This window comes from Dermacentor albipictus, chromosome 1 (assembly GCF_038994185.2).
Source record: "Dermacentor albipictus isolate Rhodes 1998 colony chromosome 1, USDA_Dalb.pri_finalv2, whole genome shotgun sequence".
Lineage (NCBI taxonomy): Eukaryota > Metazoa > Arthropoda > Arachnida > Ixodida > Ixodidae > Dermacentor > Dermacentor albipictus.
In genome coordinates, this window is record NC_091821.1 from 234,422,670 (window position 1) to 234,442,716 (window position 20,047).

The 20,047-nt window shown below is 42.4% G+C and overlaps 2 protein-coding genes across 13 annotated transcripts in view; both read right to left on the bottom strand.

The window, feature by feature from the left end:
- The window catches only part of LOC135901256 (uncharacterized), a 73,249-nt gene extending 61,843 nt beyond the window's left edge, over positions 1 to 11,406 (bottom strand). For 11 of the 12 annotated variants that reach the window (XR_010564061.1, XR_010564063.1, XR_010564062.1 and 8 more), the window contains exons 1-3: positions 11,346 to 11,406; positions 7,500 to 7,553; positions 4,833 to 4,885 (exon numbers count right to left, since the gene is read on the bottom strand). The gene's annotated coding sequence lies outside the window, so the exon portion shown is untranslated. Of the gene's footprint in view, positions 1 to 4,832; positions 4,886 to 7,499; positions 7,554 to 11,083; positions 11,224 to 11,345 lie in introns of those variants that run through there. The other variant, XM_065430985.1, reaches the window with a different exon arrangement.
- Positions 8,152 to 11,135, bottom strand: Elp4 (Elongator complex protein 4). The gene has a single exon (XM_065431002.1). The coding sequence runs from the start codon at positions 11,133 to 11,135 to the stop codon at positions 10,050 to 10,052; it is 1,086 nt and encodes a 361-aa protein (XP_065287074.1). The 3' UTR covers positions 8,152 to 10,049.
- Positions 11,407 to 20,047: the final 8,641 nt, after the last annotated feature.

Consider the following 20,047-nt stretch of genomic DNA (forward strand, 5'->3'; position numbering starts at 1 on the left):
TGTCCCAGTCGCGATGATAGGAGGAAACATACATTGCTAGCATGTCAGTTAATGTGCGGTTCAGGCGTTCGGCAATGTCCAACTAATTGTGGCTAATATGCTAGAACAACAGCCTGCGAAGTGAAATGCACTCACTTCTGTAACAATAATTTAAGAAATAAAATTAAGGTTTATTTGTTCTTGTTGTAAACAACCCATGCACTGATAAGATGGAAGGCGCAAATAAATTTAGTTAAATTGCATACAGTTAATTAAAAGGCAATGAGCCCCGCATCCTTTCTTTCGCCTCTTCCCTTCTTGCTGGGTGGCACATCTGTAATAGCAATTTCACGTACTCTGCATTGAGATCTCCATGTAATGATTTACACATAATTATTTACTTGTAATCAATTGCATTCTTTGGTAGTTTTGTAATTGACAGATTACATTTTTACTCAGTAATGTTCACTGTAATTCAATTACGTTTTTCGGTAACCAATTACGTGTAACCATTTACATTATTGATGAGACAAGCTGTAACAGGGGACGCAGCTTTGAGTACTTGAATCTGGCGGTAACTACAACAGGATGCTCGTGGTAGTTCCGCACAGTAGCCTCGTGGATGCGCACGTTCAGACAGACAAACCCACAACTTGTATTGCTTTGGGTCGATAACAATGGCCACTTTGGATGCTGATGCAAGGAAATCACCTATAGACGATTTCTTTCAGTATTCCCTTGGCCCCACTGAGAGTGCCTTCTCCAAGCCCCAGCAACAACGAAGTGCTGCGCTTCATAGAGGACCCAGACATAAGCATCGCAGAAATGCGTAACCCCATTCTTGTGAACAAGGTGTTTGTACGTTACAGCAAAGCCTTTGCCTTCAGTGTGCACATCTTGAGAGTATTCAGTGTCACTGCTGGTGTTTTCACAAAAAAAACGAGGGAATATGACCAACAAAAAATTTTTAAAAGCAATTGTTAGTGAAGATATACAGTGTGTGAAGGGCTGCACAGGATGCACCAATAGGGACAAACCAGCTCGTTCTATTTACTGCATTTATGCACTATACTAACAAAGGAAGGAAGGAAAACAACATAAAAGTAATGATAACAGTTTAGTGACTGCTCAATTACTTTCATAGGACAGTAATTGGTAATCGTAATCCATTACATTTTTTATATGAAGTATTGCATTTGGTCACTTTTTTTCGGTAACATGCACAAACATGTCTGCATTCCACAAGAATCCTCGTGTTCATATAGCTTCTGGCTACTTCTGCGCTGCAAGTGGGAACATTGACATAGTGAGCGAGATCAACAATGCTATCTCCGCTAGCAAGATGGCTGGTTGGTCTGAATAAAGGGGATGCGGGCTTTCTTTTGAATTGCAGCTGTTTTCAAGGCATATATCAGTGCAATATTTTAGACCAAATTATCTATACACTGCACTTGTATTTCCAATGCCACAACCTGGTGAGAGGCCAGGATGGCACTGAGAAATGAAATTAAATGGTGTTTGTGTAGTACATGTACGACTTTTCTGAGACTAATTTTTGAGAAACCCATACAGGTCTCTCAGAAATGAAGGCTTTGCAGTTGAAGAAAATATGTCCTGGTGTAGGATTCAAACCTGGGACCAACGACTGTCTGGGGCGATCACTCTACCAGCTGAGCTAGCCAGAAGGCTAGCAGATCACAGCGCAAGGGCCAATTAATCAACAACTTGAAGCAAAGGGACACTGAATATGGAAAATCAGTTGTGTGGCAACCTTTCCCACCTTGCGGAATTCTGCAGAAGTGATTTGCCATATGCGAAGCTTTCCCTTCTGTAGCTCCACACTACATTCAGGAGGATGACAATTTTCCCATTCAAGCGCTGTGATTAAGCGGAAGCTTAATCACGGGGCTTGAATGGGGCACAGGCACTCCTACCTAGATACGTGAGAAAGGAGAAATTGCCCTCCTTGGTAACCACTGCACCATATTTGATGAGGCTTGTTGCATTTAAACGAAAAGGTTAAAATCTAGTAACTGTGAAGCAGATTGTTTATTTAGGTAGTCGATTTTCTTATCAAAATTGTTGAACATTGCAAAATTTCAAAAACCAAATTATAGAGTTAGCAACAAAAAACGATACAACTCTGTAAACTACATCTAATACATCTAAAATGAACAAAATGGATGTATTACACACCGCTTTGAAATATACCAGGAATTTGTCGGTAAGACTTTTGCAAAACTAATGTAAACATTGTAATGCCTTCATTTAACCTGTACATTAATACATCAAATTTGTCTGCTTTAGGTGTTCTAATGGATGCAGCTTACAGAAATGCAATATCTGTTTTTGGTCCAGAGTTAAAAATTTGTAAACTTTGTGCTTCTACTTTTTTAAACTTACAGACATTCCTAAATTTACGAAAAAAATTTTATGCCGCAAATTAGAATTATCCTTCCTATCGTGACTAGAACTAGAACTTTCTGAAATAAAAGGAAACAAATACCATTCAAACCAGTCAGCGGTTGTCTCGTAAAAGCATTTCTGCATTTTACAGGTGTTTAAAAGGCATCATCAAGGTTGGCCCCAAGCTAAAGCTTCCAATTAACTTGATAGACTAGTAAACCTAGCATACTGTACTACTGTATACTCGTTGAACGAGCATTTCACAAAAATGTTCATGCCGAGAGCACAATGCTGGGGCTGGTCTCAATTATGGACACTGAAGAAAAATAATAAACCAATTTATACAGGTAACAGTGGTAATTATATTTCTTGATGTGAAACATGATTATTGAGCAAAGAAAGGGCACCCAAAGTTCACTTCTTGAATTTTGCAATAAAATCGTGGTGCCGATTACGTTGCTGAGGCATCCCTGCATTTAGCGTATTTTGCCCATTTTCCTGCTGGAAGAGCTTTACAAAATTGTTGCATTAAGTCTTTGAGTACTTCCAAACCTAATCTAATCCATTTCTAAACATTTACTTAACAATGAACAGATGGTGCCAAAATTTTCTAGGACGTGGGTAATTGATGCAGAAGCTTCAAAGTGAGAATGTCTCTCATGTTTTCCTTTTACATCCCTTCAGACTTATTGAGGTTCTACTTATGCTAAAACACCCATCTGGGGTTCCTTACCTTAAAGGGACACTAAAGTGAAAAATGATTTCTTCTGCATCTGTAAATTACCGTTCTACAACACCAAAAACACCACTCATACAACGATAAGACGTTTGGTAAGCCAGAAAAAGCGCAAGAACGAAATACCGGTGGCGACGCCTACTTAAGTTCTCGCACCTGGGGGCTGTGACGTCATGGATTTTGATGGCATTTTCTAGGGCCTACTAATTATATATAGCGGTACAGATTGACAACATTGTGTTTTAAGGAACCCAATATTAAACATGGCAAGTTTCAGGAACCTTTATTCAGCCAACGCGGCCCAAATGCAAAAACACACTTTGGAATCCCCGACGTCACGTTGACGTACCGGCACTGGGGTTTCGGCGTGAAATTCAAATACTGATACTTGGACCTTCATTTTCTCATCTAATGATCAAACTATTTTTCTGAAATGCCTACCTGCAGGATCCTCAAACAATGCTTCATTAGTCTAAACTGATTTATTGTTTCGCTTTAGTGCCCCTTTGTGTTTGTTTGTTTATTTGTTTGATTGGTTTAATTAATTGACTGATTGATTGAGCTCAGTGGGAACTAGAATCAACTCAAGCCTGCACTCCAAACAGCAGTGCCAGCATCAGTTCAAGGGAAGGTGCAGAAGTGGAATGCAAGATGGACTGGAATCGGCTAGCTGGAGTTTGGGTCTTAGACTTCTCAATAAGCTTAAATTTCTTTTTAGTGCCACTATAATGCACTCGTGTTCAAAAGAAAGAAGGAAAGAAAAGAATGACAATTTTTGCACATCAAATTCATTTCTACATTTGGTTCACCCCTTCGATGCTTGTTAGAGGCTCCACATTACAATGGCCTTCCCTTACACTAAACACTTGTGCACCACAAAGCAGTCCAAAGTGGGTTGAAGTGTACTCAAACACAGATTAACAGATGGTGCATGAAGAGTATGGAGAAATTAAAGAAAAGAAAACTAATAGAGTTTTAGATTAGGGGACGCAAATGGCTTGCGTCCCCTAATCTAAAACTCTCTAATAGGTGTGCATAGTGTTCACAATAAAAACAGGAACAGCACAACACAGGACAAGCGAGTAAAGAGCACAAGACAGAGCACTGACTAGCAACCAAATGCTTTATTTGCAGAAGCAGCATAAAAGACATCATTGAATGTGACAGAAACAACATAAAAAGAAGGATAAGGAGGATAAGCGTCAGCCAAGAAGATAACCAGTTCTTTTGTTGATAGCGCGAGGGACACAGAACTGACGCACATGTCGCCACTTTTGGTTATGCAAAATGCCTCAAAGATTTCCCGCGCATGCTGTTCACTATATCTGCCAATTATTTTGGCAGATATAGTGAAACAAACTGCTAATGTGCATAGTGTGAATGCATTGTGATGTCTAGCACCTCTTTCTACACTTGCAACAAAAGAGTAAGTGAGGGCGCAAGGAGAGAAATGCTCTACACTGAACGCCTCTGCTCATATTCAACACCTAGAAGAAACGCCTTTGCAATGTATACAAAAAAGACACATTTTCAACTTGTTTTCACTCAGAACAAAAAACAGTAAAGAGGCTGACAGAGAATATTAAACGTGCAAAAAAGTGAGGCAGCAGCTAATAATGCTAGTTGCAGAACACACATTTATACTGTACAGGACCCCACAGTACTAAAGAGCCTATTTACCTTAATGTTAGCTCACACTAGGCATACTCACAAGTCATTGGCAGCAGCAGCATAGGCCAGCCAACATTGATGGATGCGGGCAACCTACAAATGAGAAAAGGTGTGCTGCCTGTACAAAATATATAAGAATTTTGAAACCTGTGTTAAATGCGTCGATTATGCGTCACATGCGACATGTACACACAGTGAAATCCTGCAGTTTGTGTACTAAATTCCCACTGCAAGCAGAAAAGTGCCTGAGGTGCATACAATACCCACTTCAAAAATGCAGACCACCATGTTTTGAGCAGTGAAGTATTACAGGCTTAAAGCTTATGAAGGGAATGAAATAGGGCTACCCCTCTGGTCGCCAATGCATAGGCTGTCTAGGCTTCGAGTATACAAGCACTCATTCCTCTTCCAAAAGTCTGTGCATTTTGGTATTTGAGAAAATGTGAATGTAATTATTGGGGGCAGGGTAACAAAAGAAAGCGGAGTCCAATGAACAAATGTAGATAACCAAGTGAGAATGTTCTTAGAGATTGTGTTAATGAGGCACAGAGTATGTTTGCCGTATATGTGGTTTTTCACAAGACAAGGTGACAAATGCGATCAATGGGGCTTTGCAACGTAATTTGATGAGCCTTTGCTCAACCAAATTCAAGTGTGTGAGCAGAATTTAACAAATGATGACATTCTCTTATGTGCTTTGGCCTGCTATATAAAGTGCAATGAGAACAGCCTGCCAGATGTTGTGGAACATAAGACAGAGGAACAAAGCATGTAATGTCAACAAGACTTCTTCAGTGTTCCTTTGTGCCAAAATCTTCACTCGTGAGAAGAGAGATTACATATCCATACTTCTAATATAATACTACAAGGCTCTTTCATTTGCCTAGACATTTGGTGTCCATTTACTGAACTGTGGACATGTAAACATTATACGGGTGTCGCCAGGTACATTTTTGATCACGATGAAGTCCTATCAGGATTGATTTTCTTGGTCGGGATTGGCTCTTTTGCACAAGCTGCAGGAGGGAGCCAATTTCAACCCAGATTGGGCTTGATCACTATCGAATTGGCCATGCGACATCAGCATCATATTTATGCTCCCCTCCACCCTTGTTTGCTTGTGTGCCTTACAAATTGCTGAATGAGTATTTATCTTCCATGCTAACCCAAGTACTTCCCATACAACTCTGCACAAAGTTTTCCAAGCTTGTATACACAGCCTTTATGAAAGCTGCTATGTTACAAAAATTGTATTATGATTATTTTTGACTGATTGTTTTGACGCACTAAAAATTTACAATTACGATTCATATCTTTTATCACTGCATTCTTTGGAATAAATGAATAAGAGCAGTTTCATTGCGTTTAAATGCACCGCAGTGAAAAAGATACCATGCACACGGCTGCACTTTTTTGCAATCTTGACAAGGTGTGGCACTTAAGAGTGGGTGGGCAGTTTCTGGCCAAGTTCCCTGGCTGTGCATAATCCCTGTGGTCACTCTGTACCAAAAGAGTAAATGCGACTGCTTTCATAATACAGTTTATGAGCTCTTACGAGTTCCCCTTTCCGTATGGACTGACAAGCATTTTTTTGTCATTGCTGAAAATACGGCCGACTGCATGGCTTGACCATGCTGCTCAGCACATGCCACAACCTTTAGTTTGAATGCAGCATTGTGTGCACTCAAAAACGCTTTCTTCCAGTAGCTGCACAGAAAAATATGGCAGGTTGGTTTATAGTGCAAACCAGAGCAGCACTTTTTGTATTTGTTTTTCATCTCTCCCTCTCTCTTAATTTTCGGCTGCCATAATGAGAGTGTAGCTCTTACACAAGTGCAGCCCTTACAAACCCCCTAGGGCGCAAACATTTGAAGGCCAAAACTGTCCTGAAACCTTCCTTCTTTTTACTGATGGATGTTTAGGTAAAACCAGATTCCCAAGTTTAGTTATGCCTGGTATAGAAAAGTGCACATGTGATGCCTACAATCATAACCGCCATACGAGCCCACTTTACATACAAAATACAGCCCACTTTAGCAACACATTTCATGCAATGCTTGCAATTCTTCAGATAAGCAGCACTGAATTTTTATCGGCAGTTAGGCAAGGGCATTAAAATGCTGTGCTAATGCCTCCTTTGGGTTTAGGAATGCAGTGCAAACTACAAGGCTGGTGAGGGCTGTCAAAGGCACGAATATGCAACTTTCGAAGTGGCTGAGCCAAGCCTGACGCACATCTGTACCTTATTTTCTGCAAAATAACATTACCTACATGAAAACATTACTGTTTGACAAAGATCCCAGTGACTCTCCTTCCATAGCCCAGTTACCAAGAGGGAGAGATCAGCGACTAGAAAAATGTGGTTACTGGGATTCTTTGCAAGAGACACCAAAATTGTGAGACAAGAAAGACATTGCCACATCTATGAAGGCAAGTTATTAAAACATGGGCAATTTGATATGGCAAAACCTGCATTACAAAATGTCCCGGATGACAATGGAAGTGTTGCTTAGCAACATGACCATGTGCATACTTGCACAAAGAGGCAAGCAGCAGAGTGTGTCTCATTCATTTACCAACATCATACAGACAAGCACATTATTTTGTGCAATTGGCACCAGTGTGGTGACAAAGCAACTAACGTGAAAGAAAAAGAAAGCAACATAAAGGGTTCAATTTTTTTTTTTTTTAGAATTTGTAGCCTCACCTGATTAAGAAAGGAGCACTGCTTGGCTTCTTCCAGTTGTATTCTTAGATTTTCCTAAAGAGAAGAGAAAAAAAGACAGTGCTCATCAAATCGATGAGTAACTAACCAACACTGCTGCAAGAAAACTGCTGTAAGTGCAAGCCAATGTGAATATAGCTACACAAATTGCAGCACTCATACATGCAATTATTTCAGAAAATAAAATGGCATCAGAAAAGCTGAAGACTACATTCCATTAGTTGGTAGCTCCGAAATTGCCTTGCAACACTTGAAAATCCAAGTTACACACATTGAAGTGAGATATAAGTGCACAAGGCTGATGTATAAAGCTACCCTCTTAAATAATGATGCTATTAGAGAAGTAAAATGGCTGTTCTGTAAATATTATAGCGAGGTTTTGTTGATTTTGCATCAGCTTACCCAGCACATAAATATAATGAACATCTATATTGGCTACTCGCTCCAGTAAACAGCATACTATTACAATGCACAAAAGCATTTCCAAGGCACCTTGCAAAGAAGAACTACAGAGTGATCACAGTTGATAACAGAGAACCTTGCCACATGAGTAGTTGCTCAAACAAGCAGGGATCGCACATTGGCTTTCCCCACACAAAGCACTGCTCTTGTGGTCACAATTAAAGATGCCATACACAGCATAAAAGAGTTTATTCAGTCAAGCACAATACAAAATCAAGCAACTGTTTATAGAACATATTAATGCACATTATAGTTTACCTAGTGAACAGAAATGTAACAGTATGAATACGGCGCTAATACACTTTGATACAGAAAGATACCAATCGAGCTCATAGCCCAGTGCTGGATAGTTGTGTGCCTGTACAAAAGCGTGAGCAATGGAAGTGTTCGACATTTCCTGCTTACAATAAACCACAGATGAAACAAAAAATGGGCAATTAAACAGCTGAGCATGCAATGTCCATAACAGCTTAACAAAGTCCATGTGCACATACTGCACAAAGAGGGGAGCAACAATTGTGGGCAAATGCAATATCTGTCCAATGTCCTGTACTTAGCTACAGGCTGGACAGTTCCATGGATCAGAATTGGTGCAATGGTAATCAACTAATCGTAAATGCCCAATCTGCACTGAAGTTCACACAATACCATAACAGTAGGCTCATCATAGTTCCTGTATCAATGTACCTACCAACCACACACACCACTACACAAGTGTAGTTTATCAAAATTCTTACTTTAGAATTCAGCCTTATAAACGTAAAGGAGGCAACAACATATGGCTGCCACTAGCACGAGTCACGTCACGTGCTGCCTCCTTCATGTTGTATTTGTAAATTTAGGCAGAACGCTACAGTAATCATAAACCAATTACCTCACATGAAACAGTACTTAAAATGCTATTGCATGACTAGTGCATGTTAATAGCTTTCATTCTTTGGCTGCAACACTGGCCATGAGGGTATCACACCGTACACCAAAGTTCGAAATTTCACACTGCTTTAAAGCCACTTCTAATTGCACATGTCAGAGGCACGGCTCGACAGTAGTGGTGAAAAGAGGCAAAGCTAAAATAATGTTTAGCCTCTCACTTCATGGCATAATCTGCAGTTTCACATTAGAACTTCTTCACCAGAAATTTGAAATTAAAGCTATTACAGCAATTCACAAGGAACAAAAGACATGCAACCAACAAATGCTCCAACAAAGCAAAAGCTAAATGTACAAAAGTGCTTCAGCCTTTTTTATAAATTCTTAACAACTTTCTCTATACCTGAAGTGTATTTGTTGACAGATAAGTGGAAAGAAGATTATGAAAGGCTAGTTGTTTTAAGAAAACAGAACATAAAATTGAGTTTTCCTAGCTTGCATGGTGTCCTACCATTTTCTTTAAAATTTCTACAATAAATATTACATGCACCTCTTACATTCCAATACAATGCCACAAATTCATAAGCTCATAACCTAGCATTCAGCATAAAAAATTGGTGCGTAAACATGAAAATCGATGTTAATGCAAAGCTCTACAGTAAGAAAAAAAATTTCACCATATTCACCGTTACATGCAATTCATAAATCCATATTCAGAAAACAAGCAAAAGTGATTCAGATGCACAACTAACTTTTTCGGCAATGCAACCAAGGAAAAGTAGAACCTGTAATTAATTATGAGTCATGGGCACTGGAATTAGTAGATAATTTTCGCAATTTGAGGATTGCATAACAGCCACCACAGCATATGAAGCAGAGCATACATTTTAGCACTTAAATTCTGCAGGTAGGTCAGCGAAAACAAGTGACCAGTTCGGCTATAATACTGTTCAATTCCCAGCAAATAGCAGTTGGTTCTCGGTTATTTCTAAAAACAGCAGGTTGAAAATTTTACCACACACAAAACATTATTGACAACCTCAAGATCACAATTTAACATACTTTTTAACATGAAATACAATGCACTGAAGAATGCTATCTGATGGCCCAAAAAAAATATATTGCTTTGCTTAGTTTCAAACTAAGTAAACTTGTGGAACCTTAATGCCTACTCAGCCACTGAATCGCTGCTCTCGATATTCAGAAACTAAACTTTTGATTGCTGGCACATGCCAAGCTCGGTAATTTGGATTCTGATTTCTCGTCAGTGCCGAGTTCTGGAGGCAAATGCAGTCTTTCAATCAGAAACTTCTTACTTCTCTGATGAAACAGAAAGTCACATTCTGGCATGCGAATGCCTAGTGACGACAGCCGACACAGCTTGACGATTTGCAGGAGTCCATGGTAATTTTTGTACAACGGGTTGGCACCTCGCTCGTGGTCTTCAAACGCCTGGATCTTCAGTACGATGTCTGCCAAACGGCGGCAACGCCGGAGAACGCTTGGATGCGCCCTTGTAATAACTGCCGGTACTGTAACAAACACACTTACTGGCTCCCCTCTAATTACAGCTTTTAACGTGTGAAGGAAGGAAGTAAAACCCTCTACTGAACCCCATGTCGGAGAACAAAGCCCCTGCAGGGCGATCCTAACTGCAAAATGCGACGGGTTCTCCTCTACTTTTGCTTTGTCAACAAGTCTGCTCACACCGGCGAGCACAGACGCGTAATTCGGCTCTACAGCAGCACCAGCGGGCCAATTAGCAGCTTTTCCCCATTTTTCGCAAGGGTCGAACGTGACTGCACAAGCACCGGCGAGCTTCGAGCCTTCGATTCGAGCAGAAAAGTCGAAAACGTGGTTCAGTTCTTCGTAGTCCAGAAGGGAGTCTTGCTTTGCCATGCGTTCGTAGCGGAAAGCTATCTTCAGGTCGCCATCACTCGTGATAGACGCTGGCGCATGCTGCGCCGCACTGTCAACATCCACCTGCAATGCTTTCGGCAGTTCGCGAAGAAACTTTGTCGGTTCAACGTCTCCGCTAGCAAAATAAATGTGGTGCTGCTGCTCAATTCCTTCTGCGACGTAGTACTTGAGCAACTGCCCGCAGTACGTACCGAAAGCGTCCTCCTCCACCAGCAGAATGCCCCCAAGAGGCAAGCCGCCACCAAGAATATAATCTAAAGCAGAAACGCCACACGACAGCACTGTCTCTGCAGTATGAGGTGACAACTTCGTACCCGCAATGCCACGATTAGCAGGTCTCGTGCTCTTTAGGAAGCTGCTGGTCATTTCTGCCGCAACTTAAAAGCCGTAACCATAAAGATCAACAAAACCATCCGAACCCGACAAGGTTGCCGCGATCCCGTGCGTATAGAATATTAGCACTGCGCACTTCGCAGCAGGCGCTAAACTGCTTGTAAGTGGCAACAATCACTGTGATATGACCAAAATATGCACTCTAATTTGAATTTTCAGCACGAGATCCTTTGTGCTACTTACGGCTACACGCAGGCTTCCTTGACTGTAAGCGCCCTCTTACATCGCATGCAGACGCCGACTGGTGCGCCACGCCTTGAGCGAGGTATTGTATTGTTATCATATTGTATAGGTATTATTATGGTGTACTAAAATTTTATTACACCCTGGTATTATTATTTGTTACGTTATGGAGGTTGTACAAGTTGTACAACTGGTGCTGCTATTATAAGGCACCCTGAAGCACCCCATTGCAAGTGGTTCTTCGTACTGTGCTGTTGCATGATCACCGTATACTGGTGCATGGTCAGTGGAGACTGATGGAGACCATTGAGTTTCCACTCAACGTTACTAGATTATTTTTGCCACTGACCTATGGTGATACTTTATGATGGAAACACCTTAGATGCAGTGTACTAGAATTTAGTACACTCTTAGGCAAAGTTACACCATTTGGCTTGCCCCTTCTGCCACACAGCAATAATCGTTATCTGCCTTGATGCGTTTCCTTTCTTTAACGCTGCGAGCCCGGAACTTTCCAGTAACGAACGGCACGCGCGTTATCAGAAGGGGCACTCCAAATGGTGTAAACTGTTCTATGCTGATAACGCGCGTGCCGTTCGTCACTGGAAAGTTCCGGGCTCGCAGCGTTAAAGAAAGGAAACGCATCAAGGCAGATGACGATTATCGTTGTGCACTCTTAGAAATATTTACACCCTTTGGGGCTTATCTTGTCCCACAATAATAATCGTCATCTGTCTTGCCCGAGTTTCCTTTCTTGAAAGCTCGGCGCTCGCTACTTTCCTTTCGAGAAGCTGCATCACACTGATAACACACTCTAAAAACAGTTGCACCCTTTGGGGTGTATATTTGTCCCACAACGATAATCGTCATCTGTCTTGCCCGCGTTTCCTTTCTTTAACGCTGCGAGCCCGGTACTTCCCAGTCACGAACGGCATGCGCATTATCAGTGTGACGCAGCATTCTCGACAGGAAAGTAGCGAGCGCCGAGTTTTCAGGAAAGGAAACGCAAGCAAGGCAGATGACGATTATTGTGGGACAAATATACACCCCAAAGGGTGCGACCGTTTTAAGAGTGTGTGGCAGAAGGGGCACGCAAAAGGATGTAAATTGTTCTTACACTCACGCTCAGAAAAAAATTACACCCTTTGGGGCGTATCTTGTCCCACAACAATAGTCATCTGCCTTGCCCGCGTTTCCTTTCTTTAACGCTGCGAGCCCGGTACTTTCCAGTCACGAACGGCATGCGCGTTATCAGTGTGACGCAGCATTCTCGACAGGAAAGTAGCCAGAGCCGAGTTTTCAAGAAAGGAAACGCCAGCAAGGCAGATGACGATTATTGTTGTGGGACAAATACACACCCCAAAGGGTGCAACCGTTTTAAGAGTGCTCTTGAAACGGTTGCACCATTTGGGGTGTATATTTGTCCCACAACACTAATCGTCATCCGCCTTGCTTGCGTTTCCTTTCCTGAAAACTCTGCGCTCGCTACCTTCCTGTCGAGAATGCTGCGTCACACTGATAACGTGCATGCAGTTCGTGACTGGAAGTACCGGGCTCGCCGCGTTAGAGAAAGGAAACGCGGGCAAGACGGATGACGATTATTGTTGTGGGACAAGATAAGCCCCAAAGGGTGTAAATTTTTCTAAGAGTGAGTGTTTAGAGTGTAGAACAGTTTACACCCTTTGGAGTGCCCCTTCTGATAACGCGCGTGCCGTTCGTTGCTGGAAAGTTCCGGGCTCGCAGCATTAAAGAAAGGAAACGCATCAAGGCAGATAACGATTATCGTTGTGTGGCAGAAGGGGCAAGCCAAAGGGTGTGACTTTGCCTAAGAGTGTATACTTTACCCTAGATTGAGACTACAACATAGATAAGGTGACATCTGGCCAGAGCCCCTGTAGAATTATCGACACAGTTTAAGATATATAATAAATTACAAGTAAAAAAATTCATAGTTTCCATTCAAGGACTCTCGATTTGGTCGCCGCAGGGCACCCTTCCTTCATGCTTGTGAACTTGTGATAACACAGGTAACAAACAGTACACTCGTATACGCCATATTAACATAGACAAATGATTTTAATACTGGTGTCGAGTACTCTCTTTTTGGGCTGCAGATAAAGCACCTTTTTTCCCCTTTTTACACACACACACACACACACACACACACACACACACACACACACACACACACACACACACACACACACACACACACACACACACACACACATATATATATATATATATATATATATATACGTGCACAACTGCAGTTTACCCCGGGACCACCATGTTAGGACCGAGAAGGTTGGTACCTATGAAAAACGTAAAGTCGAGGGACAGTAAATGACGCAAATTAGAGCCAACTTGCGTGCAGCATTGTTGCTCTCAGTGATGTCAAATTATTTTTCATGGGAAACGTGCAGCCTACAGTAAAACCACTATAAAAGATTGCGGCAGAAACCACTTCACGATGACTGTCAACGGTCATGCGTTAGTATTGAATCGAATATAGCTACACGACGTATTGCCACCGTCAAAACTATGTAGAGGAGTGTACAGTAGCGGGACTGTTAGCTCGAGCATTTGCGCTTCCGTAATAAAGTTTTCCAGGGACCTTATTCCGTAAGAACAGTTGGTGCCATCTAGCGCCGCCCCGCAAAGCATGCGCGCGACCTCAGATATGCATGGCGCGCCGGTCCGTGCGAACGCTTAGGCTACATCAGAACACCTGTACAATGGGTTAACTGGGCTCCTCTCTGGAGGTGGAGGAATTAAACTTTATTGAAGATGGGGGGAGGGGAAGGTGGGAGCCGAGATCAGGCGGAGGGGGCTAGGGTTGGCGTCCAGCTGGCCGGGCTCCTTTCTGGACATGCTGTGCCATCTAGTGGCATTGCCGAGAAGTCCACACAGCGAGTCCGAGACAAGAAGCGTGGCACACCGGTGCCTATGGACGCAGTTGCTTGCTGCACACTCTGTGGCACATGCTAGCTCAGTTACGAACAGTTACCGAAGTTGGCGAGAGGTTCATCTAAGAGCAGCACATACCCAGTGCATTTATGGTGGAGCTTGCTAAAATGTTGGCGTGAAAAGTGTTCATTGAGAAGTGGCACATACCCTATGCCTACATAGCCTTTGATGCAGTAGAATGTGTGGCAGGCACGCTGAACTACCGCAGAGCACTCGGTCATTCTTTCAGGAATCTGTTGCCTACTTTCATAGTGTGTGCACTGGACAAAGAACAGCACCGGACTGGACACCTTTATTGGACGCTTGCACGTGTTGCCTGACTTTTCAATGTGTTTTCAGTCACCTTAAATTTCTGTAGTGCTTTGTTTTTCTTATTTTGCTGAATATTCTGCTCCCATGTATTAAAGAAAAAGGAAGTGCATTTGTGGCACAGGCTGCTAAAGTGTCAAGTTGATGTCCATGAGGAACCCTTGTGACGTGTGTCCGATTCCGCAAAGCATCAAAGAAATTCTAGAAATCTTTTTCGTCATTGTAGAGCGGCAGTTACCTAGTTACCCAAGGTAACTACCTTGGGTAACTAGGTGTGCTGTGCAGACCAAGTGGCACATACCCAGTGCTCCAAGTTGACATCAAAGAGTTTAATTGAATAGCGGTACCTACCCAGCCCCAGCGTGAAAGAGGTTCGTTGAAGAGCAACATGTATGCACTCATACTTTCATCGCTGCAATGTGTCTTAATACAAAAACCAAGACATGCATTTTGTTTCTACAAAACTACATGCATTGATTACATAAGCACTAGCTTTATGGTAATTTTGCTTTCCTCGAGCGTGTGTTGTTTGCTCATTCTGATAACTGATCAGAAAAAAATATTAAGAATCGTTACCACATTGTTCTACAAAAGTAAATGTTCCTTTCCCACAAGTTCTTAGGGTACTCTTTCAGCAAAGCTCCCAATTTAGCACACTTCTCAGTGCCTGCCTGCTTAAAATCACAGTTTAACTGTATGTGAACAGCAAAAACCAGCTGCAAGTGCAAACAGTTACCAAAGGTACACATCAATGTGACAGTTTCGTGACGCTAAAGGCAAAGGTTACCCGCACTAAAGTGGGAGATGAGAGCTCCAAATGTCCAAAACATCACTTTCACTAGGAATAATTTTCTTAGACAAGAAAATAAGTGCAGATTAGGGTTGGTGACAGTGCAATCAAAATATCAAACCAGCTCTTGATAAGTTTATATGTTCTATTCATAACCGGTAATTAGTATTAAACTACTTAAGAAAAGATAATTACACTGCATATCGACATGAAAGAAAATGCAGTTTGGACAACTTTATTGGATTTTCCAACAGAGCTCACCTATACTATTTGTGGGGCCCTCTTTATTCAGCCGTCTGACTTGCCAGGGCAGTATTAGTACATGGCAGAGCATGACACAAAAAATATTCTGAGGCTTTACATGCCATAACCACGATCTGAATATGAGGCATGCTGCATTGGGGGACCCAATTAATTTTGACCACCTGGAGTTCTTAAACGGGCACCTAAACCTAAGTACACAAGCACTTCTGCATTTCACTCCCAAAGAAATGCAGCCGCCGTGACCAGTATTGAACCTGTGACCTCAAGCTTAGCAGTGCCGTGCCATAGCCACTGGGCCAACAGCGGGTTAGTATGTTAGCATGGGTTAGCATTGACACATTGCCCCCCGCCCCCCAGGACACAATGCAGCTCCACCTATTTCTATTGCTGATTGTGCTCTCTTGAAGAGGCTATAAGCTGTTATCAGCAGCAATTTTTCCGAACACTAGGCAATCTTTTGGCACAAAATGAAAGATACTGAGATTTTGAGGACAGCAACTATCTTAGCTAGACTTTTGTGTCTCTTTGCACAGATTGTGATAAAGGGAATTGAACACAGCAAATCATTTCTGCAATAATCAGCAATGAAGTTAGAGGAAGTTTTATGAGAAAAAAAAACTCATTTAAATAGGAATCAAGTTTTCTGAGCATATGAGTTTCCTGTGTAACTTCGTACTACAAAGGAAAGCACGAAGCTACAAAGGAAAACTAAGGATACCTATACAAGGTTTCCTGTATGACAAGAAACGTTCGGGACTATGAAAAAGTGCAATAAAAAAGGATAGTGAACAATAAAAAAGCTCGCTCTGTAACACCTTTCCCATGAACATGCTTAGACACTAAATTTCATTGTCAACTCGCAAGTGTACCGCACCGCTCACATTAAAACTGCTCATACACAGTCGACAGCTAGGCTTTAGCAGTACGGAAACAAATTTCTTTTTTGTAAAAAAATGAATTCTACAAAGTTTGCAAAAGTTTACAAAAGCATGGCAATTTCCCCATGTCAAGTATAGATTGGAAACTGAACTTTTGTTATTTAAGTTCGTGAATTCGGAACAATTAACACAATGTGTATGCCAGTTTCGTGCTACATTCAGGTGCATGACAATTTTCCTTTTCATGATAGTTCCTCCTCCTTGCGGGATTCCACAGAACTGATTTGCCATATTCTGTGTCCCTGTCCCTTAGAGTTGTCGATTAATTCGCCCTCACACTGCAATCTGCCAGCCTCCTGGTTCACTCAGAGCAACCACCCCAGAAAGGCATTGGTCCTGGGTTCGAATCCCGGACCAGGACAAATTTTTCCTCAACTGCAAAGTATTCTTTCCGAGAAACCTGTATAGTTTCCTTTGTAGTCTCATGTTACATTTGGGTGGATGACAAATTTTCCCTTTCATGATACTTCCTCCACCTTGTGGGATTCCGCAAAATTGATCTGCCAATGTATATGCTACAATCCATTGGCCAATGGAAGCTAACCCTGTCAACCTTTAACAGCCGAACTCTGTCGAGTGAGGCTAACTTAGCAGGACTCTGAGGAATTATCAGACATTGTTTGGGATATTATCAACCTTAGTGAGATTAGAAGAACTGGTGAGGCTTATACATTGTTAAATAACGGCTATGTCCTCTGCTATAGAGGTCTCCCTGATAAGAAGCAATACGGGATAGTATTCCTAATCCATAAGGACATAGCGGGCAATACTGACGAATTCTACAGCGTTAATGAGAGGGTAGCAGTAGCCATAATCACACTTAATAAGAGGTATAGATTAAAGGTATTACAAGCCTACACTCCAACATCCAGTCACGATGATAAGGAAGTAGATCAGTTTTATGAAGATGTTGAATAAGTGATGAGAAAAGTGTAAACTCGGTATACAGTAGTAATGGGTGACTTTAATGCAAAAGTGGGAAAAAGGCAGGCGGGTGAACAGGCAATTGGCAACTACGACGTCGATTCTAGAAATGCTAGGGGAGAGATGCGGGTAGAATTTGCAGAAAGGAATAAGCTGCGAATAATGAACACCTTTTTCAGGAAACGTAGCAACAGTAAGTGGACCTGGAAAATCCCTAATGGTGAAACAAGAAATGAAATTGATTTCATACTTTCTGCCGATCCCAGCATAGTGCAGGACGTAGAAGTGATAGGTAGGGTAAAGTGCAGTGATCATAGGTTAGTGAGGGCTACGATTCACCTCAATCTGAACAGAGAAAGAGTAAAATTGGTCAAGAAGAAACAGGTCAACTTAGAGGCACTAAGGGTAAAAGCAGACAAATTTAGGCTGGTACCTGCAAACAAATTTTCAGCCTTAGAACAGAGAGATGATGACGACATAGAGGTAATGAATGAAACTGCAACGAGGCTGGCTTCAGAGGCAGCAATTTAAGTGGGAGGCAAGGCACCAAGGCAACCAGTAGGCAAGCTCTCCCAAGTAACAAAAAACCTAATAAAAAAACAAAGAATGAAAGTGTCCAGCTCACGAGATAAGATAGAATTCGCGGAACTGTCAAAACTGATCAACAAGGCGAAAATAAGTGATATTCGAAATTATGACTTTAGAAAGACTGAAGAAGCCATAAAAAATAGATGCAGCCTGAAATCAGTGAGAAGGAAACTTGGCATAGGACAAACCAAGATGTATGCACTGAAGGATAAGCAGGGTAATATCATCAGCATTCTCGAAGGTATAATAAAACCAGTGGAAGAATTCTGTACTGACCTGTACAGTACCCAGAGGACTCGGGAGTACTCCATTCGAAACAATAATGCACAGGATACAGAAACTCCTCCTATAACTAGAGATGAGGTCAGAAGGGCCTTGCAAGACATGAAACGGGGAAAAGCGGCAGGAGAAGATGGAATAACAGTCGATTTAATCAAAGATGGAGAAGACATAATGCTAGAAAAACTGGAAGAATGCAAACATTATACTAATCCACAAAAAGGGAGACGTTAAAGAATTGATAAATTGTATAGCCATTAGCTTACTCCTAGTATTATATAAAATATTTACCATAAAACAGAAGACACTTTGTCGAGACTAAAGTGTGAAACGGCGGAAGCCTGACACCATTGCCAATGGTGATTTGTTGCGCCGGAAACACCACGGAGGCGCACAACTCATACAGTGTTATGTGAATGTTTGTTTGTTTATTAAATGCTGGCAAAGTCGTTCTGGATGAAGTGTCTGTTAAAGTAGTTTGTGGCCGCCTGGAACTGTTGCAGCGCCGTTTGTGGATCAGGAGGAGACGCGTTTTCCATGGCGGTGTCAGAGTGTAGTTGGCCATCCTTGTTATCCACTTCGCTCAATTGACTTGCACTTGCTTGGCTTGCCGTGGCAAGATGGCGGTCATGGCGTTTCCGAGTTTCATTTGCCTTGGTACCCGGAGATGCAGCGAGCCACTTCAAACGCATTGCCTCTCTTGCGTTGGCCCGTCGCGTCCCTGGACTCTGTGGTGTTGGACGTGCCTTGCCGCCCTGATGCATGCAACATATACGCTCAGCCTCTCTTGAGCGCCGCTTGCGTTCAGCGGCTGCCACACGTCGTGTGTTGGGAGACACTGGTTTGGCGAGATGAGGCATCCTTCCCACACGATACCACAAAGTAAACTGCCGCCCCTGCCGCTGCCACACCACACCCAAGCAGACGGTCACCACGCGTGCCTCGTGACAGTGACGTCAGGCCACATAGCGCCCAATTGGGAGGTCACCTCAAGCGCCTGATGACAGTGACATCAGGGCGCACCGTCTCACACGGCCACCACGTCTGCCGATGTCATGAGTTATCCCACGCGGCGCCGAACCACCCCGACACCCGCACTTAATGACAGTGACGTCATGCACGCGAGCCAATCAAGAGGCGTACACCTGTGCCTAGCGACAGTGACGTCACGACACAGAGGAGACCAATCAGGAGGCCGGAAAGCTGTGGCAGTATCTGCTTACGGCAGATGACCTTGACAATGAGCCATTAAAGGCTTCCGCCTTAAAATAATCTCCAAAAGAATAAGGGCAACACTGGACCTTAGTCAACCAAGGCTGGCTGGCTTCAGGAAGGGATACTCTACAATGGATCACATCCATGTCATTAATCAGTTTATAGAGAAATCCGCAGAGTACAATAAGCCTCTCTATATGGCTCTCATAGATTATGAAAAAGCATTTGATTCAGTAGAGATACCAGCAGCCATAGAGGCATTACGTAATCAAAGAGTACAGACTGCTTACGTAAATACCCTGGAAAGTATCTACAGAGATTCCACAGCCACCTTAATTCTACACAAATAATAATAATAATATATGGGGTTTTACGTGCCAAAACCACTTTCTGATTATGAGGCACGCCGTAGTGGGGGACTCCGG

What these genes read in the sequence shown, in the direction of transcription:
- Elp4 (XM_065431002.1), bottom strand. Translation starts at nt 11,135, where the DNA reads ATGACCAGCAGCTTCCTAAAGAGCACGAGACCTGCTAATCGTGGCATT.